Here is a 25,000-nt window from a genome sequence, read left to right on the forward strand (position 1 = left end):
TGGAGAGAGAGAGAGAGAGAGAGAGAGAGAAAGAGAAAGAGAGAGAGGAGAGAAAGAGAGGGAGAAAGAGAGAGAGGAGAGAAAGAGAGGGAGAAAGAGAGGGAGAGAGAAAGAGAGAGAAGAGTAATCCCCTGTTGGGCTCCCTGGCAGATTTGGGCCTCTCTATAGCCTCTGCAGACGTGCTAAAGATGGACATGGCTAGCATTTAAGGCCTGCAAAAACACACACAATGGAGGTTGGGTTGATTCAGTTCCTGTCAGTCACAGTCTGCATGCTTTGAATTCAGGTGCAATTGACTGAGAGAACTACTAAGAGAGTGTGTGTGTGTGTGTTCTATGTGCATTACGTGTGCATGTGTGTGTTTTATATATGTGTGTGTGTGCCTTCATTGTGAATTTGAATAGTTGTTTATATTTTTTAGTATTCTCCTGTTTCTCTCAGCACTAAACATAAAACATGTCTTACCCAGAGATCAGAATTTATGCAGTTTGGCTCCAGGAGCCAAAGGATTATTTATGTATTAGGACTATTCACTATCCACTCACTACTCAAATACCAACAGGGTCTGTCTTTGGTGAGGGTTGCCCTGAGGTAACTTACCCCTGCATATTCAGGAACCATAATGCATTCATAACAACTCATATTTCATTAAGAAGAATGTTGTATTAAGAATATTATAGTTACCTCACTTCTAGTGAGTATAATTAATGTTTATGTATGTTGTAAGTTGTACTTTCTAAAAGACAGACAACAATCTTATATTATCTTATCTTATATATTAAACTGTTTGTATCTGACTTGACTTGAAACCTGAGACCTGAAAAGTTAAAACTTCCATATAGACAAAGGCAAGGCAGGGCAAGTTTATTTTTATACGTAGCACATTTTAGACAGAGTGGATTCAATGTGCTTTACATAAACACGAGAAGAAGGAACATCCAAATGAAAGATAGAGACAGTGAAAAAAATTGAAATATAATTAAAATAAAGTAAAGAACATAATTTAAATATATACATATATACAATGATATGATAGATAGAAAGATATGATAGATATGATAGATAGCTATTGATTTTCCCCTCTTCTTTTAATTCCCATTTTTTGAATTGTTTAAATACACACAGTGTCTGCCTGTCCGTATTACTGTCCTGTCCAGATATTTAGCCTGGTCTCAAGACAGTCATGTTTGAAAGAAGGTGAAAACGTCTGAATTCAGAGGTTGCCAATGTCAGGCCTTCAGCCTTGAGTAGGGCAGACATCTGCCATTGCAGTCGTAGACACAGCCTGCATCACATTGATTCTCCTCACACATTTAAACTTAGCTGTTTTCCTCTTCCTCTTCTTCTTCTTCTTCTTCCAGGGCCTCAACAGCATTATTTCTATTGATTTTGACTACAAGAAGGAGTTCATCTATTGGATTGACTCGAGCCGACCAAGCGGTCGGAGGATAAATAGAATGCGATTGAATGGCAGCGACCTCAAGGTACAATAAAGACCTATGGCATGGCAGCACACCACACTGCTAGTGCATAATTGGTAGCTCTCGGATTCTATTGCCGCAAGGTCAAATGCAATCTAAGTGTTCTTTTCACTTTTTTCAATCATATCCGCTCTCTTACGACCAGGCAGTCACAGCCACGGAGTGGTGTTGTAAAGTAGCGGTTGACCTGAGTTGTGACCCAGACATGGCTTTTAAAATATTTAATTTTGCTATTGTTAAGTCTTCTTGTAATTCCATATACTTGACTATAACCTACAGAGTTGGTGGAGCAGATAAGTATGCACATGCTCAGTATCCATTCCCGGTAATAGAAATGGTCAACTTCCTCAATTGGATTTAGAGATATCTTAATTATTCTGAATGACACTTTGCAATACAGTTGTGCAGAAATAATCAGTAAGTCCTTGATGTATGCCACTGAGCTCCATGAACAGGAAGGGTCTTTAGATGAACAGCAGACAGCGATGCTCAGATGTGTTGTCTCGAACCCTGACGACCTTAGTCTCACATCTGCACCCTGCGTAGAAATGGTGATTATGGTCCCATGGCCATAATGCTGATAATTTATTATTGATTCAAGATGAACTCCGTTTGAAACATTCCAGTCCTTCCTACCATCAATCAATCAATCAATCAATTACATTTTATACAGCACTTCTCTATATACCCGAAGATGCCTTACAGAGTAGTCCGGTCCAGACCATTCATACCAGTGGTGGTAAGCTATATCAGTAGCCACAGCTGCCCTGGTTGCCCATGGTTAAGTAGGAGCAGAGGACCTTTTACCCTCCTCTGTCTGGTGCTTTGCCCGCTCTTTGAGGGTGAACTCAAGCGGGCCCTGTGAGCTGTGCCCTTGCTGCGGACCTGTGATACCCGCATGCAGGCCCAGTCTGTTGGGGGATGTTTGGGGGTGTGCCAAGCGATGCCAGCCTGGCGCCTGCTGGGCAGCGCTCAGCTCATTATGTTGCAGATGAGGAGATAATGGTTCATTAGGCCCCAGTGAGCACTGGTCTTCACTCTGATTTACACTGGCCTGAGATGGCTGCCAAGTCACAGAGGAGGAGACACAGACACAGCCACAGACACAGCCAGAGACACAGACACACACAGACACACACAGACACACACACAGACACACACAGACACACACAGACACACACAGACACACACAGACACAGACACACACAGACACAGACACAGACACAGACACATTTGGATTTGGATAACCGCAGAGAGAGATCCAGAGGTGCATGGTCGTTTGTTCTTGTCTTGTCAAGAGTTCAATCGTTTCTTGATAAGTATTAGGTGCTTCTTAAGACAAGGCGGAATTATACTGTCTTATTAATTTGATTCATTCTGTACATTTTATATATTTTAATTTTATCAGGTGTTTTATGGCAAGAGGAATGTAAACAAATGCAAATTCAGTGAAATACAGACAGAGAATCATAAAATCCAAAACTATAATGGGGAAAATGTTGTGCTTTCAGAATATTTTTTAACCACAGAAACAGCAAACATTTCTCAAAGCTTTAGAATTCTGTGTGTGGTTGGCATAGTTTCTCCTGACCATTATTATTTGGCAGATGTGCACATAGTAGCATCCATTAAAATTCTTTCAATGGCTTTAACCATCATCTCCAAAAGTATGGTCTGTTGTTGAATGTTAAGAGATCTGTGGAATGATTGAGCTTCAGAGAGAATGTGCATGTTCTAAGTCTATTTTCCCAATCCAAGGTAACTCTTCCTTTACAACATTTCTAATCCTGGATGACCTTCTACCATTCTCAGCATCTTCAGCTGACTGTTTGTCCAAGTTGCTTTGCTTTTTACATTTGCCTTCCAGTGCTGTTTCTTTCTGGTGGTTGTTTCATCGAGGTATGAGACCTGGAGAGATGGAAAAGTTAGACTTCTGTTCATTTCAATGGCCACCGCCATGCTATCAGATCCCGCCTAGGGAGTACAGAAATGGGAACTGACATCTTCGACAGTTTGATTTTCATGAATAAAAGTTCATCAATTTAGAAAAAAGTTACAAAACCCCATATGAACCCCGATGACCACAGTAATCTCAACCCAACACTGATTGGCCACACTTGAGCGTGATTGAAACCAGGAAATAAACGTCCTGGCACCAAAATGGCCGATGCTAAATGGCTGAAGCTGACCACCTAAAGCCTGAGCCCCTCTTAGTTAATTGACATTAATTGTAAAGTCTAACAGAATATTCTGCGAATTGCTCCTAGTAATATGCTTGGTGCCATGTAGTCTGTCTGATCCTATGACATCTTATCAGACGATGATATTAGCTGTCATAAAATCTTTCATACCGATTGCTAGCTAGCATGACCGGTCCAATACACTGTTAAACTATTACACTCTCATGACGGAAAGGTGTAGCTCAGCATTCCTGAGTCTCCTTGATGGCTCTATACCAATCAGTGAGAAGTCCTCGGACGGCTGCACTAGCTCACAGATGTGGAAATGCTTTCCTCGCTAATTGCCACTGCAGGGCTTGCCAGTTTGCTTTAAATTTGTGAGGCTGTGCATCTCCTTAAATGAAAGCTCCGAGTCACCCATTACTTTTAACAGCACGTGGCGGGGGGCCTCTTTTCAAGTCAAGTTGAAAAGCTAAAAGTGATTAAAAGTCCACTCATCACACAGCAGGGACACTGGATTGCTTTTTTTCTTTTAACTTGATTTTGTTTTATTTTTTTATTCTCTTTGTTTGCAAAGCTAGCAATTTTTTTAACACCATGGGGCACACAGAATGTTTTTGTTGTTGTTTTTTTGTGTTTTTTTTTATTGTCTTCCTATATTGTCTCCAGGTCTTGGTTGTTCAAAGTGAAGTACTGATAGAACAGTTGTAAGGCAGCTTGGCGCCTGAAGACTTGAAGGACAATAAGTATCTAGAAGGCTGATTATTCTCTGGAACTTTCCACAGAAGGCTGATAGCTTGATAGCCTGATACCCTCTTGTCTCTTGAAGCCTTTCAGTTTCGCTTGTGTCCTTGGGTGTCTGTCCCTGCCTAGATAGTCCACAGGAGTTCAGTGCCTACTGCCCTGGCTGTGGACTGGATTGGGAAGAACTTATACTGGTGTGACGCAGAGAAGAAGTCCCTCGAGGTGTCCAAGGCCAACGGCCTGTACCCCACCACCCTTCTCAGTGCTGGAGTGAGGAACCCAGTCAGCCTGGCTTTGGACATCCAGACTGCGTAAGTCCAACTCATGAAGTGCCTGCTGTTCGCAGTGTTTACAAGCCTTCGTTCTGTCAAGGCTGTTATAACCGTGATATAAATGAAATACATATTATATTAATCAAATCAAATCAAATGCCATATATTGCCATTATCAGTACTATATTTCTAGATGCCATAACAGGGTATGTTGCATGTTAATAGGCTTTTTTTAATAGAAATTAGATCAGTCATAACAGTGACATGACTGTGTTCCTATGCTCCTATATTGATGGTCACTGACCGTCATAACAGCTGATGACAGTGTATGACATCTGCCATAGCATATTTATGACAAGGTTACGACAGTCTTATGACACAGGGTTTCAGTAAACTGTTTAGTGCTTCATTGACTAGATCTCAGGCAGAGACATTTTAGATAAGATGATGGAAAGGTTTTAAATGTTTTTTTTTTAGTTCAAACCATTTATGCATTCCTGGGAAGGTTTGCAGTTTAGTGCTTTGTATCCCTCTCCCAGCTATTATGTCTAGTATTCAAATGCATGCATGAATCATGTAGAAGGCTGATCTTGGCCAGCAGCCGGCATTAATGGTCCAGTCACTGAAAGCTTTCTCTCATTCTTCTCTCTCTTACTTTATTCACTTCATCTGTCTATTCCCTGTTCATGAGGAAAACTCTCGTACTGACATTGTTCCAGACATGCTTTCTGGATCGACTGCTGTGAAGCTCCCTACATCGGTCGTGTCGGACTGGACGGTAGCCACCCAGACATGATCGTCAACGCTGAGATGTACAACCCCACGGCTCTAGCCATCGACTACGTCAACAACAGGCTGTACTGGGCAGACGACAGTCACATCATGTGTGCAAACACTGACGGCTCCAGGAGACACAAAGGTGTGTAATTTTTTTTAATTTTAAGATTTGTTTTTGGGCTTTTTGCTTTTAATCGATAAGACAGTGAAGGTTTGCTTGGAGAGAAGAGGCGGGGAGTGGGATAGGGGAATGACAGCGGGCCGGATTCCAACCCGTGTCCCCGTGGGCGTTCAAGCCCGTATTTGGTCGGTGCTACTGCTTGCGCCACAGTGCCCCCCAAGGTGTGTGATTTTCAACATTTACTCAGTCTCAGCCTGTCTTCTTTCGACCACACAAGGGGTACATTTGTGTTTGTTGTTTATTTGTTTTGGTATGTGAAGCATTGGAACACATAATTAGTTTGTTTGTTTGCTTGTTTTCCTTGTGAGTCAGTCCCATTGCCAACTATAATGTGACAAAAACAGACAGCTCTCCCTCTCCATCTCCCTCTCACCCTTTCCCTCTTCCTCTCCTTCTCCCTCTTCCTCTCCTTCTCCCTCCCCCACTCCCTCTCCCTCTCACCCTTTCCCTCTTCCTCTCCTTCTCCTTCTCCCTCTCCCTCTCCCACTCCCTCTCCCTCTCCCTCTCCTTCTCCTTCTCCCTCTCCCTCTCCCTCTCCCTCTCACCCTTTCCCTCTCCCTCTCCCTCTTTCCCTCTCCCTCTCCCTCTCCTTCTCACCCTTACCCTCTCCCTCTCCTTGTCCCCCTGTCCCCGCTCAGTTGGCCTATATGGAGGCGTACACGACCCCTCTCTCACCTCCCCTCTGTATGTCACTCGCAGTGTCACATGGCACTCTGGCGCAGCTTCTCACGCGAGCTTATGGCAGCCATGCTTGTGTTCATATCCATCAGCAGACTAGAGTCCGACCTGAGCCAGCAGAGAGAGAGCGCAGCACGGGGACTAGAGAGAGCGCAGCACGGGGACTAGAGAGAGCGCAGCACGGGGACTAGAGAGAGCGCAGCACAGGGACTAGAGAGAGCGCAGCACGGGGACTAGAGAGAGTGCAGCATGGGGACTAGAGAGAGCGCAGCACGGGGACTAGAGAGAGCGCAGCACGGGGACTAGAGTCCGACCTGAGCCAGCAGATAGAGAGCGCAGCGCGGGGACTAGAGAGAGCGCAGCACAGGGACTAGAGTCCAACCTGAGCCAGCAGAGAGAAAGCGCAGAGCGGGGACTTCGGGCACCAATCCAGACGCCTGCTTGGCTCGGCTCCAGCGCCGCTGATTAATCTCATTGCTGACTCTTCTCTGACAGTCCCTAATGAAGACATCCATGGGGTGCTGAGCCTGGCCCTCTTTGAGGACTTCATCTACTGGACGGAGGAGAAGTCCAAGGCCCTGAGCCGCGCACACAAGACCTCCGGGAGCCAGCGGGCCGAGCTCCTCAGCTCCTGGCAGCCAATCAGAGACATCAAGGTGTACCATCCCTATCGCCAGCCCGATGGTGAGCAGCAACACGCAGCTATATGTCTATGTGTGCGAGAGAGGGAGATAGTGAGTGTGTTGGTTTGTGTGTGTGTGTGTTTGTGTGTGTGTGAGAGAGAGTGTGTTTGTTTGTGTGTGTGTGTGTGTGTGTCTGTATGTGTGTGAGAGAAAGAGAGAGAGAGTGTGTGTGTGTGTGTGTGTGTGTGTGTGTGTGTGTGTGTGTGTGTGTGTCCTCCGGTTGTCGGTGTGTCCTCGTCCCTCTCTTCTTCTGCACTGTAATTAAAAGCTAATTGATGGCCGCCTTGCCTGGAAAGGAGTTATGCTTTCTGCTGGTCCCAGGCCTCCCAGGTGTCTAGCCTTGATGTGCTTCCGTGTTGTGGTTGCCTTTCATTCACCCGTACCCTCTCTCTTCCGCCCTGTCTCCCGCTGGCAGTGCCCAAACACCAGTGCCAGGTGGCAAACGGCGGGTGCAGCCACCTGTGCCTTCTGGCACCAGGGGGGCACTACAGGTGCGCCTGCCCCACCCATTTCTATCTGGCGGCCGACAACAAGACCTGCCTGTCCAACTGCACCGCCAGTCAGGTACTTCACACATACTCTCTCACATACACACACACACACACACACACACGCTCACACACACACCCACACACACACAATCACACTCACACACACACACACAGACACAGACACACACACACACACACACACACACACACACACACACACACACACTCACACACACTCAGGCCAGGGTGGCCCTGCAGACACACAGATGAACTCCTCTGACCTTACACCAGAGTGAAGAAAACTTTTTGACTGGCGAGTGGCTGCCTGTTATTTTCTGTGAAAACACCACACACACACACACACACACACACACACACACCAGCGGTGTTGTTAGCCTCTTCACGACATTACAAATGCTGCTGTTGGGGAGGTCTTGTGCTGAACTGTCAGACGTTCTAAGTAACATCGGGAGAAGGCACACATGCAAGTTGTGAATTTAATCTCTGTTGCTGGCAGTGTTATCTATATTTTGTGGTGTGTGTTTGATGTGTGTGTGTGTGTTGACGTCTGTGTGTGTTGATCTCCCCCAGTTCCGTTGTGGTACCGATGAGTGTATTCCTTTCTGGTGGAAATGTGACACGGTGGACGACTGTGGTGATGGTTCTGACGAGCCTGCAGACTGCCGTGAGTGGCCACTAAACACGCACACACACTCGCTCTTGCACAGAAACACACGTGCACACGCACGCAGGCACACACACAGGCACACACACTCATTCGACCCAATGGATGATTGGCTTCATCTTGGTCGAATTACAGGCCTGCTCTAAGTCACGGAGTTCACTTTGAGAACATTTAAATTTCAAAGCCACATTTCTCAAGAGATGATGAATGTGTTTCATGCATGGGGCTGCAGCAAAATTCTTTTTCATGATCATCAACATCTAGTTTATATTCTTTTATCCCTGAAGACTGTACTCCTCTAGAATTGTACCTTTTGTTCCTTCATGATTTGGCCTGAGTTACGGCAAGAAACCTGTTATTGCCAGTGTGCCGGTGCCAATGGGTTGTAACCTTGTCACATCCATTCTGTGAATGAGGAACCCTGCAGACTCCTCAATCATTTTGGGCTGATATAATGACAGTCCTCACACCATGTGGGAGCAGTCTGTGTGTGACTGCCAAATAATCAGAATTAAATTGTCGAATTAGCATGTTCACCAATACAAGAATAGGACCCTTTAACAATGTGCCCGAATGAGACCGAAGCTATCAAAAATCGTTGTCTTTCTTTCTTTCTTGCCATATGCAGTATTTTCTTTTGATGGCTCCAGTATAGCAACATCTGAACTCTTTCTTTATTTTTGTTTTACTTTTTGTAAACCACTGTCATCTATTTCCCTATTATCTCTCTCTCTCTATCTCTCTCTCTCTCTTTCTTTCTTTCTTTCATTCACTCAATCTTCCTTTCCCTTCAGCCAGCTGCAGTGACACTGATGTCTTTTAATGGCTTCAGTGCAAGAGCAGCGGAACATGTCTTCTTTATTCCCTTCTTTCTCTATGCACCCTGATTACTCCCCCCTTTATCTCCTTCTTTCTCTATGCACCCGGATTACTCCCCCCTTTATCTCCTTCTTTCTCTATGCACCCTGATTATTCCCCCCTTTATCTCCTTCTTTCTCTATGCACCCGGATTATTCCCCCCTTTTATTCCCTTCTTTCTCTATGCACCCTGATTACTCCCCCCTTTATCTCCTTCTTTCTCTATGCACCCTGATTATTCCCCCCTTTATCTCCTTCTTTCTCTATGCACCCGGATTATTCCCCCCTTTTATTCCCTTCTTTCTCTCTGCACCCTGATAACTCCCCCTGGCTTCAGCTCCAGATCAGGGTCAAAGACAGCCTGGAATATAGAAGGGACAAATACACACTGAATGTCATCGTGTTCATGGTTTACCATTTACTGTATGTGTTAATTATTTTTCCGGTTATTTATTGTGTGATTTTTGCGTGTCTTCTTCTCGTGGCAGCTGAGTTTAAGTGCCAGCCGGGCCGCTTCCAGTGCGGGACGGGTCTCTGCGCTCTTCCCCCCTTCATCTGCGACGGAGAGAACGACTGCGGAGACAACTCCGACGAAGCCAACTGTGGTAAGGAATCTCACATCATATTCCTGTTCCGTTATCACACCTGCGTGATGTTTGCCAGTGAGTGACGGTGAGTGTGTGTGTATGTGTGTGTGTGTGTGTGTGTGTGTGTGTGTGTGTGTGTGTGTGTGTGTGTGTGTGTGGTGTTTTTCACAGATACCTACCTCTGCCTGTCCGGTCAGTTCAAGTGCACCAAAAGACAGAAGTGCATTCCTCTAAACCTGCGCTGCAACGGGCAGGACGACTGCGGTGACAGAGAGGACGAGACCGACTGCCGTAAGACTCCAGATGGCCTCAAGGCCACTTAGCATTGTAATGCACCGGGGTTTTATGCATGAGGGAGAGAGAGAGAGAGAGAGAGAGAGAGAGAGAGAGAGAGAGAGAGAGAGAGAGAGAGAGAAGTGAGAGAGATACAGAGAGAAAGAGAGAGAGATACATAGAGAGAGAGAGAAAGAGAGAGAAGCAGAGAAGAGAGAGAGAGAGAGTGAAGAGAGAGCTACAAAGAGAGAGAGAGATACATAGAGAGAGAGAGAGAGAGAGAGAGTGAGAGAGAGAGATACATAGAGAGAGAGAGAGAAAGAGAAGAGAGAGAAGTGAGAGAGATACAAAGAGAGAGAGAGAGAGAGAGGAGAGAGAGAGATAAATAGAGAGAGGGAGTTGGAAAGGGTCACATTTCCCTGTACATATTGGAACTGTCTGTGATGAAGTATTCAAAAGAGGCAGCGAACGTCGCTGGACTACAAAGTCAGCTCCGACTGAGATAGGTAGACAGCGGAGAGCAGAATGGGGGAAAAAAGCCTTCAGGTTATGGTGTTCAGCTCCACAGTGAGCGGCACACACACACACACACACACACACACACACACACACACACACACACACACACACACACACACACACACACACACACACACACACAGGCACAGCTCAGAATCTGAGACCACAGATGCCGTTTTTACTTTGCCAAGGGAGAGATGGCATCTAATTGGAAGACGGAAGAGTTTTTGTATAACCTCTCTGTCGGCCAGAGGCAGCTCACTTCACAGGAAACTTAATTTAAGGAAGGAGACGGAGGAAAGAGAACAGGAGGATAGCGATTAAAATGAGCCATTCTGGAGGACAGAGATGGACGCCATGTGGCCCCTGTTGCATTGTGGGTAGTGGTTGTGGTCGTGGAGCCAGGAAGACGTGCAGGGCTGCTCTCACTGCTTGGGCCGCTGTTGTGGAAAGCCCTGCTGCAGGCTGTGGGGGTCTTACTATGGAACAACAGCAAGGGATCAGGCTCTGATCTGATATGGAACAACAGGAAGGGATCAGGCTCGAATCTGATTTGGGACTTCAGCCATTCAAATGTCAGCTGGCTCAGGCGTTTGGAAAGAAATGTTCAGTGACAGACTAAGACGGAGTGTGTCAAGCTGAGTTATCTTCTGTTATCTTCTTTTCTCTCCTCTTCTGTCCTCTCCTCTTCCCTTCTCTTCTCTTTTCCTTTTCTTTTCTTCTCTTCTCTTCTCTTCTCTTCTCTTCTCATTTCATTTATTTTCTCCTCTCCTCTCCTCTCCTCTCCTCTCCTCTCCTCTCCTCTCCCTTCTCTTCTCTTCTCTCCTTGCCTCTCCTCTCCTCTCCTCTTCTCTCCCCTGCTCTCCTCTCCTCTCCTCTCCTCGCCTCTCCTCATTTCTCGCTCCCTGGATCGCAGAGACCCAGAATGCCTGCGGGGAGAAGTGAGGTGTGTGTGTGTGTGTGTGTGTGTGTGTGTGTGTGTGTGTGTGTGTGTGTGTGTGTGTGTGTGTGTGTAGAGGGTGTGTGTGTGTGTGTGCGCGAGAGTTCTCCTAAGCATCTGTGATGAGCCCTGTCTCATTACCATAAATCAGTCTGACAGCTCTAAGACACCCGGCAGCCTGTACCCAACCATGCCGTGTGAAACCCTCCCCTCTCTCCTTGTACATAACCGACACCAGAAGCAGAAGTGTTAAGCCTGCAGTTCACAGAAGGAAAATCCCCCTGCGTCTACTACCTGTTGAAGCTAAGGGTAGACTAAAAATATGTAAGGGGAGAGAGAGAGACGTTAGCCTTATCCCTGCCCCTTCTTCTCCTTCTCCCCTTCCCTCTTCCTCCCAGCTCTCTTCTCTCTGAGCTTGGCTTTCCCGTCGTCGGGGAGCTCCAGGCACAGCCCAGGAGGAGGAGGAGCAGGAAGCTGGCTCTAAGTGGCCCAGCATGGGGGCCGGGTGAGGCTGGAAGTGGGTGCGGAGGGGCACGATGGAGCTCCGGAGACCCAGGGAGCTTAGCCCAGCCTGGGCCAGAGATTAGAGAGAGGGGGGGGCTTAGCTGGGCTAATCGTGTTGGGTGGTATTGCGCTGTGGGTCGGGATTATGCTGTGCCATTACACGGACCCGGCTGGGGTCGCCAGGGAGAGACACAGGCACATCTGAGGAAAAAAAGACTTTTTTTTTTTTTTGTTCTCTATCTCTCTCTCTCTCTCTCTCTCTTTCTCGTGTCTTATTTTCACGTGGGTTTGAAGTTTGATGTCACTGTCTGTAGTTTCTAACTGTTGCATCAGTGTTGTTGTATATTTAGAGTGGGTGGAGTGGGCTGGGGAGATACACGGGTGCTTCTTTCACATACATACTTCTTCTTCTTCTTCTTCTTCTTCTTCGGTTGGGTTGTTCTCATGCAAAACCTGCTTTCTTTTCTCCTTGTTTTCACCTCAGCTGAGAGCACGTGTTCTCCGAACGAGTTTCAATGCAAGACCACAATGCATTGCATCTCAAAGCTTTGGGTATGTGATGAAGACCCTGATTGTGCGGACGGCTCGGACGAGGCCAACTGTGGTGAGCACGTGCACACACACACACACACACACACACACACACCCCTACTCGTCCATTGGTTCTTGACACGTCTGCATAAGCAAAACCAAACAAGCACTGCAGTGACATAGGAAGTGAATTGTTTTTCCTTATTTGTCTTTATGAAGAGTGTGTGTGTACTCTCTCTCTCTCTCTCTCTCTCTCCCTCTTACCCTTCCTCTCTCCTCGTCTCTCTCTCTCTCCCTCCTTCCATCTCTTTCTCACTCAATGCAGAAAGCTTCTTAATTAGCAGATTAGTGCAGTCGTCACCTTCAGATTGCTTAGAGCCCACTGTGGAGGAAAAATATGTGTTGTCAGTGTTGTGTGAGAGTGCAGAGGAAGGAGAAGGGTAGAAGAGAGAGAGGGAGAGAGAGGGAGAGAGAAGAGCAAAGAAGGAGGGTGAGAGAGAGAGTGAGAAAGAGATGAACGGAGGGAGGGAGAGAAAAATGAGGAGGAAGGAAAGGAGAGAGGAAGAGAGGGAGGGATAGAGGGAAGGATAGAGATAGGGAGGGAGGGAGAGGGAGGAAGGTAGGGAGAAAGAGAGGTGGGAAGGGAGAGAAGAAAAGAGGGAGGGAGATAAGTGAGAGGGAGAGATAGAGAGGGGTGAGGGAGAGAGAGAGAGAGGTAGGGAGAGCGCAAGGAGTGGGAGACATTCCAATAAAAGCACTCACCCAAACTGCCGTGGCTCTGCTCTTTAGGGGAGTCCTGTCTTATTGCGTTATTTGCACTCTATGAGCAGTTAACGCTGCAGCCCTTTTTGACTTATTTTTTTCTGTGTTCTTTTTTCCGCGTGTGTGGAACTGAAATGGCTAATTTGGTGTGATAACGTTATGCATACATCAACAGAACGCTTTTGCGAGCTCTGCCCTCATTAATGCTGACTGACTTTAATATGCCCATAAAGGCCTTTATTATGTCTGTTCGCTGCGTGCTGCAGGAGGTACGCACAAGTCGCCGCTCCTCTTCTGGGTGAGAGATGGCAGCCGCGAGGAGAGGAGGAGGAGAGGAGGGCAGGGGAGGGGAGGGTGGAGGTGCGACCTTGGCATTTCCGCTTCAATCACCACGTCTAATGGTGACATTCAGTCGGAGGGAAGCGCTGACCGAGGGGTCACTCAGCCCACCACTGACCTCGTATATATGTGTGTGTGTGTGTGTGTGTGTGTGTGTGTGTGTGTGTTTTATTATTATTTTACTATTTCATCTCGCATGCCCCTACCAGCCTGAGTCACTCCTTCGGCGCTCCTTCTCCTTCAACACGCCCAGAGTGTCCAAGTCAAGACGAGTCAAGCTTTATTTCTCCCTAAAGAGGCAATTGGTTTTGTAGCGGTAGTAATACAAGATCAAAGACGCAATTGAAGTTAATTTAAAAAACAACGCACAATTAAATACAGTAAAATGCATTGTATTAAGAAATGTATGCTCTGTGTTTAGGGACTGCTTACAGATAGGCCATGTTTACCAAATGAAGTTAGCTGGAAAAGCTGGTATTGCCTTTTTTTCTCTTGGAGTTCAGCAGTGAAATAACTGAGGGTACGAGGGAGGGTTAGGGTGTGAGGGAGGGTGTGTATCCCTTGGTTCTGGCTGGTATGTGGGAGGGTGAGGGTGTGAGGGAGGGTTAGGGTGTGAGGGAGGGTGTGTATCTGTTGGTTCTGGCTGGTGTGAGGGAGGGTTAGGGTGTGAGGGAGGGTGTGTATCTGTAAGTTCTGGCTGGTGGTTGTTTGAAGCGGGAACACGAAGGCAGGGGCTGAAACTCTGAGACAGGACGGATTCTACTTTCTTTAACAAGTGTTTATGTGTGATGCTGCTACAGACCTTGATCACCTTTATAGTGCATTTTTCTGTTTTAGACTGATTGAAGCATACCAGTAGATAAAAGGTAAAAATGAACTCAATAAAAGATCTATAGAACTGAGTCATCAGAGACCTGTCAACATCGCACTTAGCCAACTTCCTCAGACAAAAAAAGCGCTGCTGGCATTTTTTGTAAACAACACATTAGTGTTACAGTCAAAACTCAGCTCGTTATCAATTATAGTGCCCAAGTACTCGTGCAACTCAACAATTTCTATATCCTGACCATTTATTTTATTTTTAATAGAGTTGGAGCCATGGTGTCTAAAATCAATACAGATATCCATTGCCTTTGTCACATTTTCACAATTCCAAGAAGGCTTCATGACACCGTTTTACAAAATAGTCAGTGGCAGGACAGTGGAATATTTCGTCCTCATAAAGAAGTCTCAATAGTAAATGCAGTAGTGTATTCGCTTTTGTTGTGTTTGTGAAGGCATGTGTTGGTGGGTGGATGATAGTGAATGTGTATGTGTGTGTGTGTGTGTGTGTGTGTGTGTGTGTGTGCATTGTTGCTCAAATCTTTTCTTACGTGTTACTTTTCTAGTCCCCATAAAGATTCTGTACTGCATGTACAGTTGTAAGCATGACTACTGTTTACTTATGAAGTCAGCTACTGCAAACATTTGCACTTATTTTCGGTTTAATAATATTTCTGAATGAAGTGGATAATAGGAAACATAGTTGAACAAGGCATTGCAAGGTTACTCACAAGGACAGCATGATATCCATATAACTCAACATACAGAGAAAGCCTGCAGGTTTGGCATTATAACAGAGGTTTGACCAGACTATTACCTCATGTATAAGTTCAAAGGTTGAAAGTATAGATTCTGATCAATTATAAAGTTACAGCATAGGCCATCTTACAGCATTTCCTTGTGTACTAACAATCTGTGTGGCACGGAGGCTCAGGTGCTTGCACTGGCGCCTCACAGCAATAAGGCCATGGGTTCGATTCCCGCACTAAGCGCTGTTGGCTCTGGGGGGCATGTCCTCTCAAGACCTTCAGTGCTCAGGTGGGCCATCTCCTAGGCCTTTCTGTGTGGAGTTTGCATGTTCTCCCCATGTTCACAAAGGGGTTTCCTTCACTAAGAACCCCAACAGAAAACACATGCAAAATAACAAGCTGACCAAAGATAAACAGTTCACTTGACCTGGTCCCCTAGCGCTACAAGCTGCCCACTGCTCCTGGGGGGTCCTTGAGGAAGGACGGTACAGGATGGGAAAAAGCAGAAAATAAATTCACCGTGACCTCAGGCCTGCCTGCGTGTGTGTGTGTCCTGTGTCGCCTCCATATATGCACGTGTGTGTTCCAGGGTGTCGTGTGTGCCATTAAAAACTTGACAAAGGTCTTTATTATTATTATCATATATCTGCAGATGAGTACAGAGGAGATGGCGTGGTAATGATTTGCTTGAGTTTATGGAAAGCTACTGTATCCCTGAAACAATACAAGAGCAATTGCTAAAGATGTTTTCATCATTGGGAACAATAAAAACACAGATTAGTAACAAATGAACAGGAATGAAATGATAAAATAATGAGAGACGAGATTTAAAATGTAGCAAAATACAAGTAGAACCCCCATCACTTAAATGGCGTAGAATGTCGGGGGCCATTTTGAAATCCCTCTCCATTGAATAATCCTCTCCATTACCCGAAGTGTGAATGCATCCTTAGCAAATATCATTATTTTTATCCTCTCTTTTATCCTTTCTCTGGCTGTGGGGGGCTGTCTGTGGAATTGATATTGATGTGCTCAGGGCCCACAAAGTGAGTGGGTTTAAAGAGAATTCATTTTGGCTCACATGAATTTATGATTGGGGTCTAGGTATCGACTCCTTGGCTTTTTTTTACAAAGCACTTCTTTATGTAAGGGGAAGGATGCGTCAGGATAATAGATGAACGCCGGTAGAAACCGCCTTCATTGATTTTCAAATGAAGACGTAGCGCTGGTTACAGTCCTAACATCTTTCCGCGGGTGCCACAGCTCGTTCATCATACAATCAATGAATTGTTCATCAGGTGAGGCCCCGCACACACATGCTGCCTGCCTGCCTGCCTGCCTGCCCTGGGGTGGCACCATGACTTATTGAGGTGGTGTGGAGGAGGAGCATTGCAGCAGGGGAGTTTGGAAAATGCCTGCCATTTTCGATGAATGCTAGGGCTAACACTAATACTAATGCTAAGATGCTTCCCCCACTCCATGCAGAGCATTCTAGCCATACTGCTCACTGTTTGGAAGCATAGTGAGAGAGAGAGAGAGAGAGAGAGAGAGAGAGAGAATGGTGGGGAGAAAGAGGGATACCGAGAGATGCAGAAAGAGGAATAGGGAGACAGAAAGAGATGGAGAGAAAGGAATGAGAGGAATGTAGTGAGAGGGAGGAACAGCCAGAGAGAGCAATGTGCCTTTTCGACCCATTGCTCACTCTTTGGAAACCTGGTGAGAGAACGACAGTGAGAGAGAGAGAGAGAGAACGAGCATGAGAGATGGAAAAAGAGAGAAGGAGGGAGAGAGAAACTCAAAGCACAAGACTGGTATCTTTTAGACATCGTCCAAATTTCAGTAACGCTCCCTACCCACCCACCCCCCCTGCCACCACTTTTCATCAGGTGAAGATTTGGCTAGAAATAAAGCATGCAGATTGCTGCCAGCTGGTTTAGTCATCTAAGGCCTAAAATCAGCCATGTTCTAGATCTCAAAGTGATTGGGCTTTGTGAAAGCCATTATGCTCTCTCTACCTCCCTCCTTCTGTCTCTCTCTCCCTCTGTCCTTCTCTCTCTCTCTCCCTCCCTCCTTCTCTCCCTCTCTCCCTCCCTCCTTCTCTCTCTCTCTTTCGTCTTCACATCATTCATCTTCTCATACATATTCTTCATGTTTTAAGGAAGCACGCTGAGTGTTATTTTTAGCCTGCGAGATCATCATCATCTGACCTTTCTGTGAGTTCCTGAGATCTAGACTTGATGACTGATGATGTAGTTGAGTTGACAGTTTAATTTGACATCGTCACAGAGTGGTTGCACATAGCTCAATGGTTGAGATGAACCATCTCTTCCAAGAAACTGATGAAAATACAGCCTTTTTAAAAGGCTTTCTCAACCAAATTTCATGCAAAACAATTTTTTTTTTACAGCTCTGGTGCTAAAACATGCTGTACAAAATTGGATCTAAAAATACATAGTTGAAGACAACCTCAAGGGGAGTTACCCCACAGGGTCCTATACAGATAACCACATTAGATGTGAGCTTCCAAACTTCCTGTCACTTGCTGTCACTTCCTCTAGGGTCACACACATGTAACCTTTTGTGATTGAGCAATCTATGTGTTTATTTATTTATTTACTGTTATTCATGTATTTATTATGGGAGCGAGGTCAGATCGATATGGAGGCCTAGCCCATTACTCTGCCTACACTGTTAAGCTGTTCATTCCCACACGTGTCTCAGGGGTCTCTTCCCAGACGACGTTAAAGTCACACACTTAGAGGCCACACGTGTCACTGGGGTCTGTTTCCAGACGAGGTTTAAGTCACACACTTAGAGGCCACATTTGGAGCAGTGTGATTGTTTTTTTTTGCCGTGTCACAGCAGAAGCTTTCATTACTGTCACCGGAGCTTAAAGGGGTATTTTTTTTTCCTGGCTCATAAATTATTCACAATCTTGCTGCAGTCGGAGCCCGACATAGACCCAAGCTTAATTTATTTCATCAGTCCCCCTACTGCCAAGGTAGATTTATTTATTTCCCCAGTGCTCATAAATTCAGTGTAGATGTCATCTGATGGCTCTCTGAAGACCTGTGCATCCGTTGGCGCCTTCTGTATAAGAAACGAAAGCAAATCACATCTGTCATGTCATAGCCAATCTCATATGGATTTGTGTGAGTGCAAGCCATTTCAATGTACTTGAAATGTAGGCTGGCTGCCACTATGAAGCCTAGCTAGTACAGCTCACTGATGGAATTAAAGCATTGATAGGTTTGTGCAGGCCGGCTCCCAGGGGAGAAAAAGAAAAACAGATCCAAGAGGGAGAAATATCTTTTCTGTCGCCGTTCTTATTAATACCGATCAACCTGCGATGGCTTAACAGAGGACCAAACGTTTGATTAAATTGAGTGCCACGGGGGTCAGCGCTCATTTATGTGTTAATTTCCCTCTCGTGCTGTGGCTTGCCGCTCTCCTGGTTGCTCGCCATCTCGCAGGGGCATCTCCCCTAACAGAAGGTGACTCCAGCCCTGGAGCAGTAGCCTGGTGGGGGGGGGGGGCGAGCTTAGTATTCTCCTCAAGCTCCCCGCGAATTACAGCCATCTAATGTCACTGCCAGTGAAGGAATTAGCACTCAAACATAGCGTCTACGTTGCCAATTAATAATGTATTACGTAATTATCTTTGCTTGTCGTAGATGGATTAAGGTTCTGACAGTGTGTGCTGTGGAAATGCCTCACTGGTTTCCAGTGAAAACCTGCTGTGCTTGGATTAAGGGGCTGTATTGTTTTAGAGAAAAGACAGGGAGGATGCTAATGCTATGTGCTACATGCAAACTGAAATTTAATAAACTGTTCAGTTCTCTGTACTATTCAGCCTACTACTCACCATCCAGACGTAGCACCACTACTAAAGATGTGCCTCAAATAGTGAAGCTCACTTCAAATTTTAATGTTGTTTAATTATGTTAAGCATACATTTTAGATGCTTTAATAACTGTTTCACTTACTCATCATTTTTTAAATCTCTTCCTTAGTTATATATCTTGAAGGCAGGGGAACAGTAGGCCTATTTATTCTCTTTTGTGGTGCTCTTAGATGTCTGCTTCACTTCCTAGAAAGTTCACTTTGACATTTCTTTGTGGCTGTTAGAGCTCTCCCTATCAAGCTTGTGACAGTCTCTCAGAATCAGTTGACAGAGCACATAGACCAAATTATGTTTATGCCAGTCTGCATATTAATATTCATAATTTGGAAGACAAAAAAAAAACACTGTGTTTGTTGCCGTTGCTGTAGTCTGGTTTACAATGTGTTTGTCTGTCTGTCTGTTCTCTGACCAGACGAGAAAACCTGCGGTCCTCATGAGTTCCGCTGCAAGAACAACAACTGCATCCCCGACCACTGGCGCTGCGACGGTCAGAGCGACTGCGGAGACAACTCAGACGAGGAGAGCTGCAGTGAGTGGAACGCGCAGGCCTTGTTAGCATGCTTAGCGTGGTTAGCATGTTAAAATGATACATCCTCTCATTCGGACCTTCTCATCTGCTGGTGCGTCTGCCACCACCTCCATGGGCGATGCTTTAATCTAATCTAGCGGAGAAGCCCATCGAGTCACACGCACACACACTCACAAACACACCACACTCACACACTCAGACACACACACACACACGTTTGAAGATGAGTGATTTCCTCTGTATCGTATTGCTCCAGGCCTCCACTGTTTGATGATGCCAACCCAAAGCACACCGCCACAATCAAAGTCACAGAGTCCATTCTGTGCTCTTGTGCTGTGTGTGTGCACGTTTGTTTGTGTATGTGTGTGTTTGTTTGTTTATGTGTGTGTATGTGTGTGTGTGTGTGTGTGTGTTGCATGCAAAAGGACAGGTTGTGTTGTTAGAGGTTCAGAAACAGACAGTATTGGTGTCTGTGTGTGTGTGTGTTTGTGTGTGTGTGTGTGTGTGTGTGTGTGTGTGTGTGTGTTGTGTGTATGTTATGTGTCTATGTCATCCAATGAAAAATCCAGACCCTGTTGCAAAGTCTCAGAGAGAGACAGAAAGAGAGAGATAGAGAGCGTGAACGCTCGAGAGAAAGAGAGAGGCTCAGAGGAAGGCCTCTATCATCCCACAGAAGAACAAACACTTTTGAAATGAAAGTCCTCCTCTGTGTTTAAACTCTCACCCCCGCTGGCTATTCGCCACACAACTCCTAGGTGTGTGTGTGTGTGTGTGTCTGTGTTTGTGTGCAGGGGGTGTATTAGCCCTGCCCTGGATCGCTTATGGAGGCCCTGCCAAACAAGTCCATCTGCTCTTGAGACCTCACCGTCTTCAAATATCACTCCATTTCACCTTTATTGCTTTGCCCACACTGGGCACACATCGCTGGGAAAAGCCGGCAGGGCCTCTCAGTAGATGGCTGGGTTGGTGGCTTTGTGGGTTTGAGGGTTGTTGGCTCTATATTGTCTCTCTTTCTTCCTTTCTTTCTTTCTTTCCTTCGGTGGCAGTGGAAGTAATATAAGTAATGGCAGTTTTTGTTCTCCATGTTTGTCATTGTCCCCCGCGGCTGCAGGCTTTGGAAACCTAAAGGTCAGCGCTGAAAAGAGAGAAAAGACGAGCGGATTGATGGGCACTAACGCCCGAGGGCCGCGGAGCCCATTGGCTATTGATTGCAAGCTGATTTGTAATTGGTTTTTAATGACCGCCTTTGTGTCTACCCACCGGGGTTTCACTGCCAGCGTGGGCTTGCCTGGCAGCCGTCCTCCAGTGGGCGGCAGGGGCAGCAGCGGTGGTGGCGGTGGTGTGGTGTGTGTGTGTGTGTGTGTGTGTGTGCGGTGGTGGCGGTAGCGGTGGCGGTGGGCTCAGCAAACAAACTCTGGCTGCAGTTCCATGCACCAATGGCATCTCCCTCGGTCGGCCGTGTGTCAGCCCATATTGATGGTTTTTAATATGATGCTGCAACACTCTCCATCTCCCGTGGGCCTGCTCAGGATGATTAGGGCCATTACAGGGATATACATACTGGATGATACTAATGCATGTCTGTGGAAGGTCTACACACACACACACACATAGAGAGAGACACACACACACACACGCACACACACACGCACACTCACACTCACACACACTACAGGGATGCTACAGGGATATACATACTGGATGATACTAATGCATGTCAGTGGAAGGTCTACACGCACACACACACACACATAGAGAGAGACAGACACACATGCACACACACACACTCACACACACACACACACTACAGGGATGCTACAGGGATATACATACTGGATGATACTAATGCATGTCAGTGGAAGGTCTAACTGCCGCGTGTAACACACACACTTGTCATACGGAGCATTCAGGCAAACTCATCCTAAACTCTAACAGGATCCCAGAGAGGAGTTGTACACACACGGGGGGATGTGCCATAACGTGATGCCTTATACAACCTTATTTCTGACATCTGAGCGAGAGAAATAAAGAGAGATCTTGTCAACAATTTGTCTCTCCCTGTTAGATGAGTGAGATGAGATTAGCTATGGGAATCAGTAGCCATAGGTTACCAATGCCATGGTGATCACCAACACTGTCTAATGATGGTGGCTCACGGTGATGAGTGTTCTGATGCGCTGGTGTGCTGTGCTGCTATTGGCCCCCACAGAGTCAATGTGTGTTACCATGATAATCACTTCCTGTATCTCTCAATGTTCTTCATTACTACAAATGGAGAGGGCATGGAGAGTTCTTTGTGTGGCAAGGGATATGATTGTGTGTGTGTGTGTGTGTGTGTGTGTGTGTGTGTGTGTGTGTGTGTGTGTGTGTGTGTGTGTGTGTGTCTGTGTGTCTCTGTGTATGTGTGTGTGTATTAGGGATGCGTACCGGTACGCCGGACCGGTTCTGGACTTGTAAAAACGTTTAGGTTCAGGTCCAGAAAAACCGAAACCCCAGTGATTCGGTACTGGACTTGTAAAAAATCTAGCACTCACATACTATATCCTACTATATTTTCGTTCTAGACCACCTTGAAATTCGCGGTGGAAAAAGACATTCCTATACCGTTACGCACCCAGACCGAAATGTCACGCAGATTTCGGTGCCTGAGCCGATTTAAATAAATAACAGCAACAAATCATGCAGCTAAATCTTGAAAACTTGTGTAAAATGTTGTCTTATAAACAAGAATTATTTCAGGCTGCAACATGAAACACAGGGGCTGCTTCCAAAACAGTAGAAAACTAGCGATAGCTAACTAGCAGTAACGTTAGTGGTGTAAGTATGATTTGTATGAATTATTTTGTATTTTTTTGCCAGGCAGATTTCGTGGGGCACATTTACAACTGCCCTAGCTCCCACTATAAACGTTGTCCTGTTTCGCTCATTGGTGTTTTCATAGCAACAGTCGTATGACAATGAAAAGCAGGCAGCATGTCACAGAACAAGAACAAACAGAGCTAGCCATAAACCTTTTAACAGAGAAAATACCGAAAGGTAAACGGTCAAAAGTGTGGCTGTATTTTGCACAAAAAGATTCAAACATCGCGACGTGCAGCAAATGCAACACAACAATTGCGTGTAAAGAGGAGAGAAGGTCAACAGCAAATCAGCAACCTCAGACTGACAAATAAACGGAGATCACAGCAAAACGTATAATAGTCTCTTAAAGGGGCAGTGCACATTTTCTCGTACTCAGTGTGTTCAAGTAAAAAGATTAACTATAAACAGATAGAAAAAAATCGATATTAACAAATCAGAAATGGTGAAATTTCATTAAAATAAATAATTCAATACAAACAAAATAATACATTTTTGACTCCAAAGGCAAATATGCTCATATTTTTGCAAAATGAGTTTGAAGCTGTAGTGTGTGCAGAGTGTGTGTGTGTTTGTTTTTTGTACTTATTTATATTTATTTAAGTAGACTATAAACTGTTGTTTACAGTTAATATAATGTTCAAAGTTTGAAGTAAAAAAAAAAAAAACCTGTAGTTTGAAGCCAAATGTTTTGTATGTATTTATATTAATAGTATACTTTAAACAGTTCATATATTCAAATATGCCATGGGTTCGGGTCCGGACTTATTAGGTCCGGACCTGAACCTAAACCTCTGGATTCGAATTCGGACCTGAACCTGAACGTGGGTTTAGGTATGCATCCCTAGTGTGTATAGTCTCTCCATTCTCCATCAACACGAATACAGAGGACATGGACAGTTCTAAGTGTGGCAAGGGATCTTGTTATTTATCTGTGTGTGTGTGTGTGTGTGTGTGTGTGTGTGTGTGTGTGTGTGTGTGTGTGTGTGTGTGTGTGTGGTCTCTCCATTCGCCATCAACCTAAATAGAGAGGACATGGACAGTTCTTAGTGTGGCAAGGGATCTTGTTATTTATCCATGTGTGTGTATCTGTGAATCTGTGTGTGTGTGTGTGTGTATGTGTGTCTCTGTGTCTGTGTCTGTGTGTGTGTGTGTGTGTGTGTGTGTGTGTGTGTGTATGTGTATCTGTGTGTGTGCAGTCTCTTCATTCTCCATCAACCTAAATAGAGAGGACATGCAGAGTTCTTAGTTTGGCAAAAATGCTAATATTCTGAGAACATAACAGATGTGTGTAGACCTCTCTCCTGGGATACATTCTGAGGCTGTATAATGGTGGAACATGTTAAGCCAAATCTGTGTTCATCTGGCTAAAAGCAAAATTAATTACCACTGTTTGCATAATGTATGAGCTCACATGCAGTGTGTGTGTGTGTGTGTGTGTGTGTGTATGTGTTTGTCTGTCAGTCTGTTTCTCGTGTGTGTGTGTGTGTGTGTGGTTGCCTATCTGTGTGTATGGGTTTGTTTGTCTGTCTGTTTCCTTTGTGTGTGAGTGTGAGTGTGAGTGTGAGTGTGTGTGTCTCTCTCTATGTGTGTGTGTGTGTAGACCTTCCACAGACATGCATCATCCAGTATGTATATCCCTGTATATCCCTGTAATGGCCCTGTGCATATGTATCTGTATATGTGGTTGTAAATATTGATGTATATGCATATGAATGTACATTAACATGCCAAATGTGTGTAAATGTGTGTATATATACACATGTATATATCTTATATATATATGTATATACCCCCTGAGTGACACACACAAATGTATGCCTGTTCCATACATCATGGACTTATACCTGCTGGGGTTCTCTCTCTCACACACACACACACACACACACACACACACACACACACACACACACACATCATGTACTCATGCCTATACCTGATGTGGCTCGCAGGCACAGCCTATACTAGATCAATGAATGCATGCTTCACCTATTAGGAAGTCACACACCAGTGACACACACAAACTCTCTTACCGATACAGACACACACACTCACAGATAATGAGAGAGAGATGCACATACATACAAACACTCACAAATAGAGAGAGACACACTGACATACACAAAGAGAGAGACACACGCACACACACACATACACTCACACATAGAGACTAGGGATGCAAATTATCGATTAATTCATTAATCATTAGTTGATAATCTTATCGATCGACTTTCGATTAATTGATAAGCGGCGTTTTTCACCTGAGTTTCAGTGCTTCAATAGGGCCTTTACAAATATCAGCTCAATAGTTGAGTTATTATATTACATTACATTATGATAATTATATTCTATTCTATTATACATTCCTCAAGTAATTATGCATTAGGAAAAGAAAGCAGAAAAGTTTTTTTATGGTATAACAAAATACATTCTTTAATTTAAAACAAAGAAATAAATTATGGACTGGCTCAGTTCTTGCATTTGAAACAGACATAAAAAAAAAAAGAATAGAAGAAATTAAATAGAGAGCCAAACAGAATATTATTGAGCCTATAGATTATGAAGAAACTGCATCTAGGCTATTACAAGCTAAATAGCCAACACATCTCTCTGAAGTTTAACTCGCGCTCACGGTAGTGAGGGATAGAGTAGT

At 45.1% G+C, this 25,000-nt stretch overlaps 1 protein-coding gene across 1 annotated transcript in view; it reads left to right on the forward strand.

The window, feature by feature from the left end:
* lrp1ba (low density lipoprotein receptor-related protein 1Ba) overlaps nt 1-25,000 on the forward strand; it is a gene marked incomplete at both ends in the record, with an annotated part of 268,441 nt that overhangs the window by 183,673 nt on the left and 59,768 nt on the right. Inside the window, 10 exons of the mRNA XM_080836005.1 lie at nt 1,362-1,484; nt 4,535-4,716; nt 5,397-5,596; nt 6,809-6,997; nt 7,412-7,560; nt 8,079-8,172; nt 9,519-9,635; nt 9,789-9,908; nt 12,338-12,457; nt 19,372-19,488. Of these exons, the coding sequence (XP_080692131.1) occupies nt 1,362-1,484; nt 4,535-4,716; nt 5,397-5,596; nt 6,809-6,997; nt 7,412-7,560; nt 8,079-8,172; nt 9,519-9,635; nt 9,789-9,908; nt 12,338-12,457; nt 19,372-19,488 (1,411 nt within the window). The remainder of the gene's footprint in view (nt 1-1,361; nt 1,485-4,534; nt 4,717-5,396; nt 5,597-6,808; nt 6,998-7,411; nt 7,561-8,078; nt 8,173-9,518; nt 9,636-9,788; nt 9,909-12,337; nt 12,458-19,371; nt 19,489-25,000) is intronic.

The sequence above is a fragment of the Sprattus sprattus genome (assembly GCF_963457725.1).
Source record: "Sprattus sprattus genome assembly, chromosome: 3".
Classification (NCBI taxonomy): Eukaryota; Metazoa; Chordata; class Actinopteri; order Clupeiformes; family Clupeidae; genus Sprattus; species Sprattus sprattus.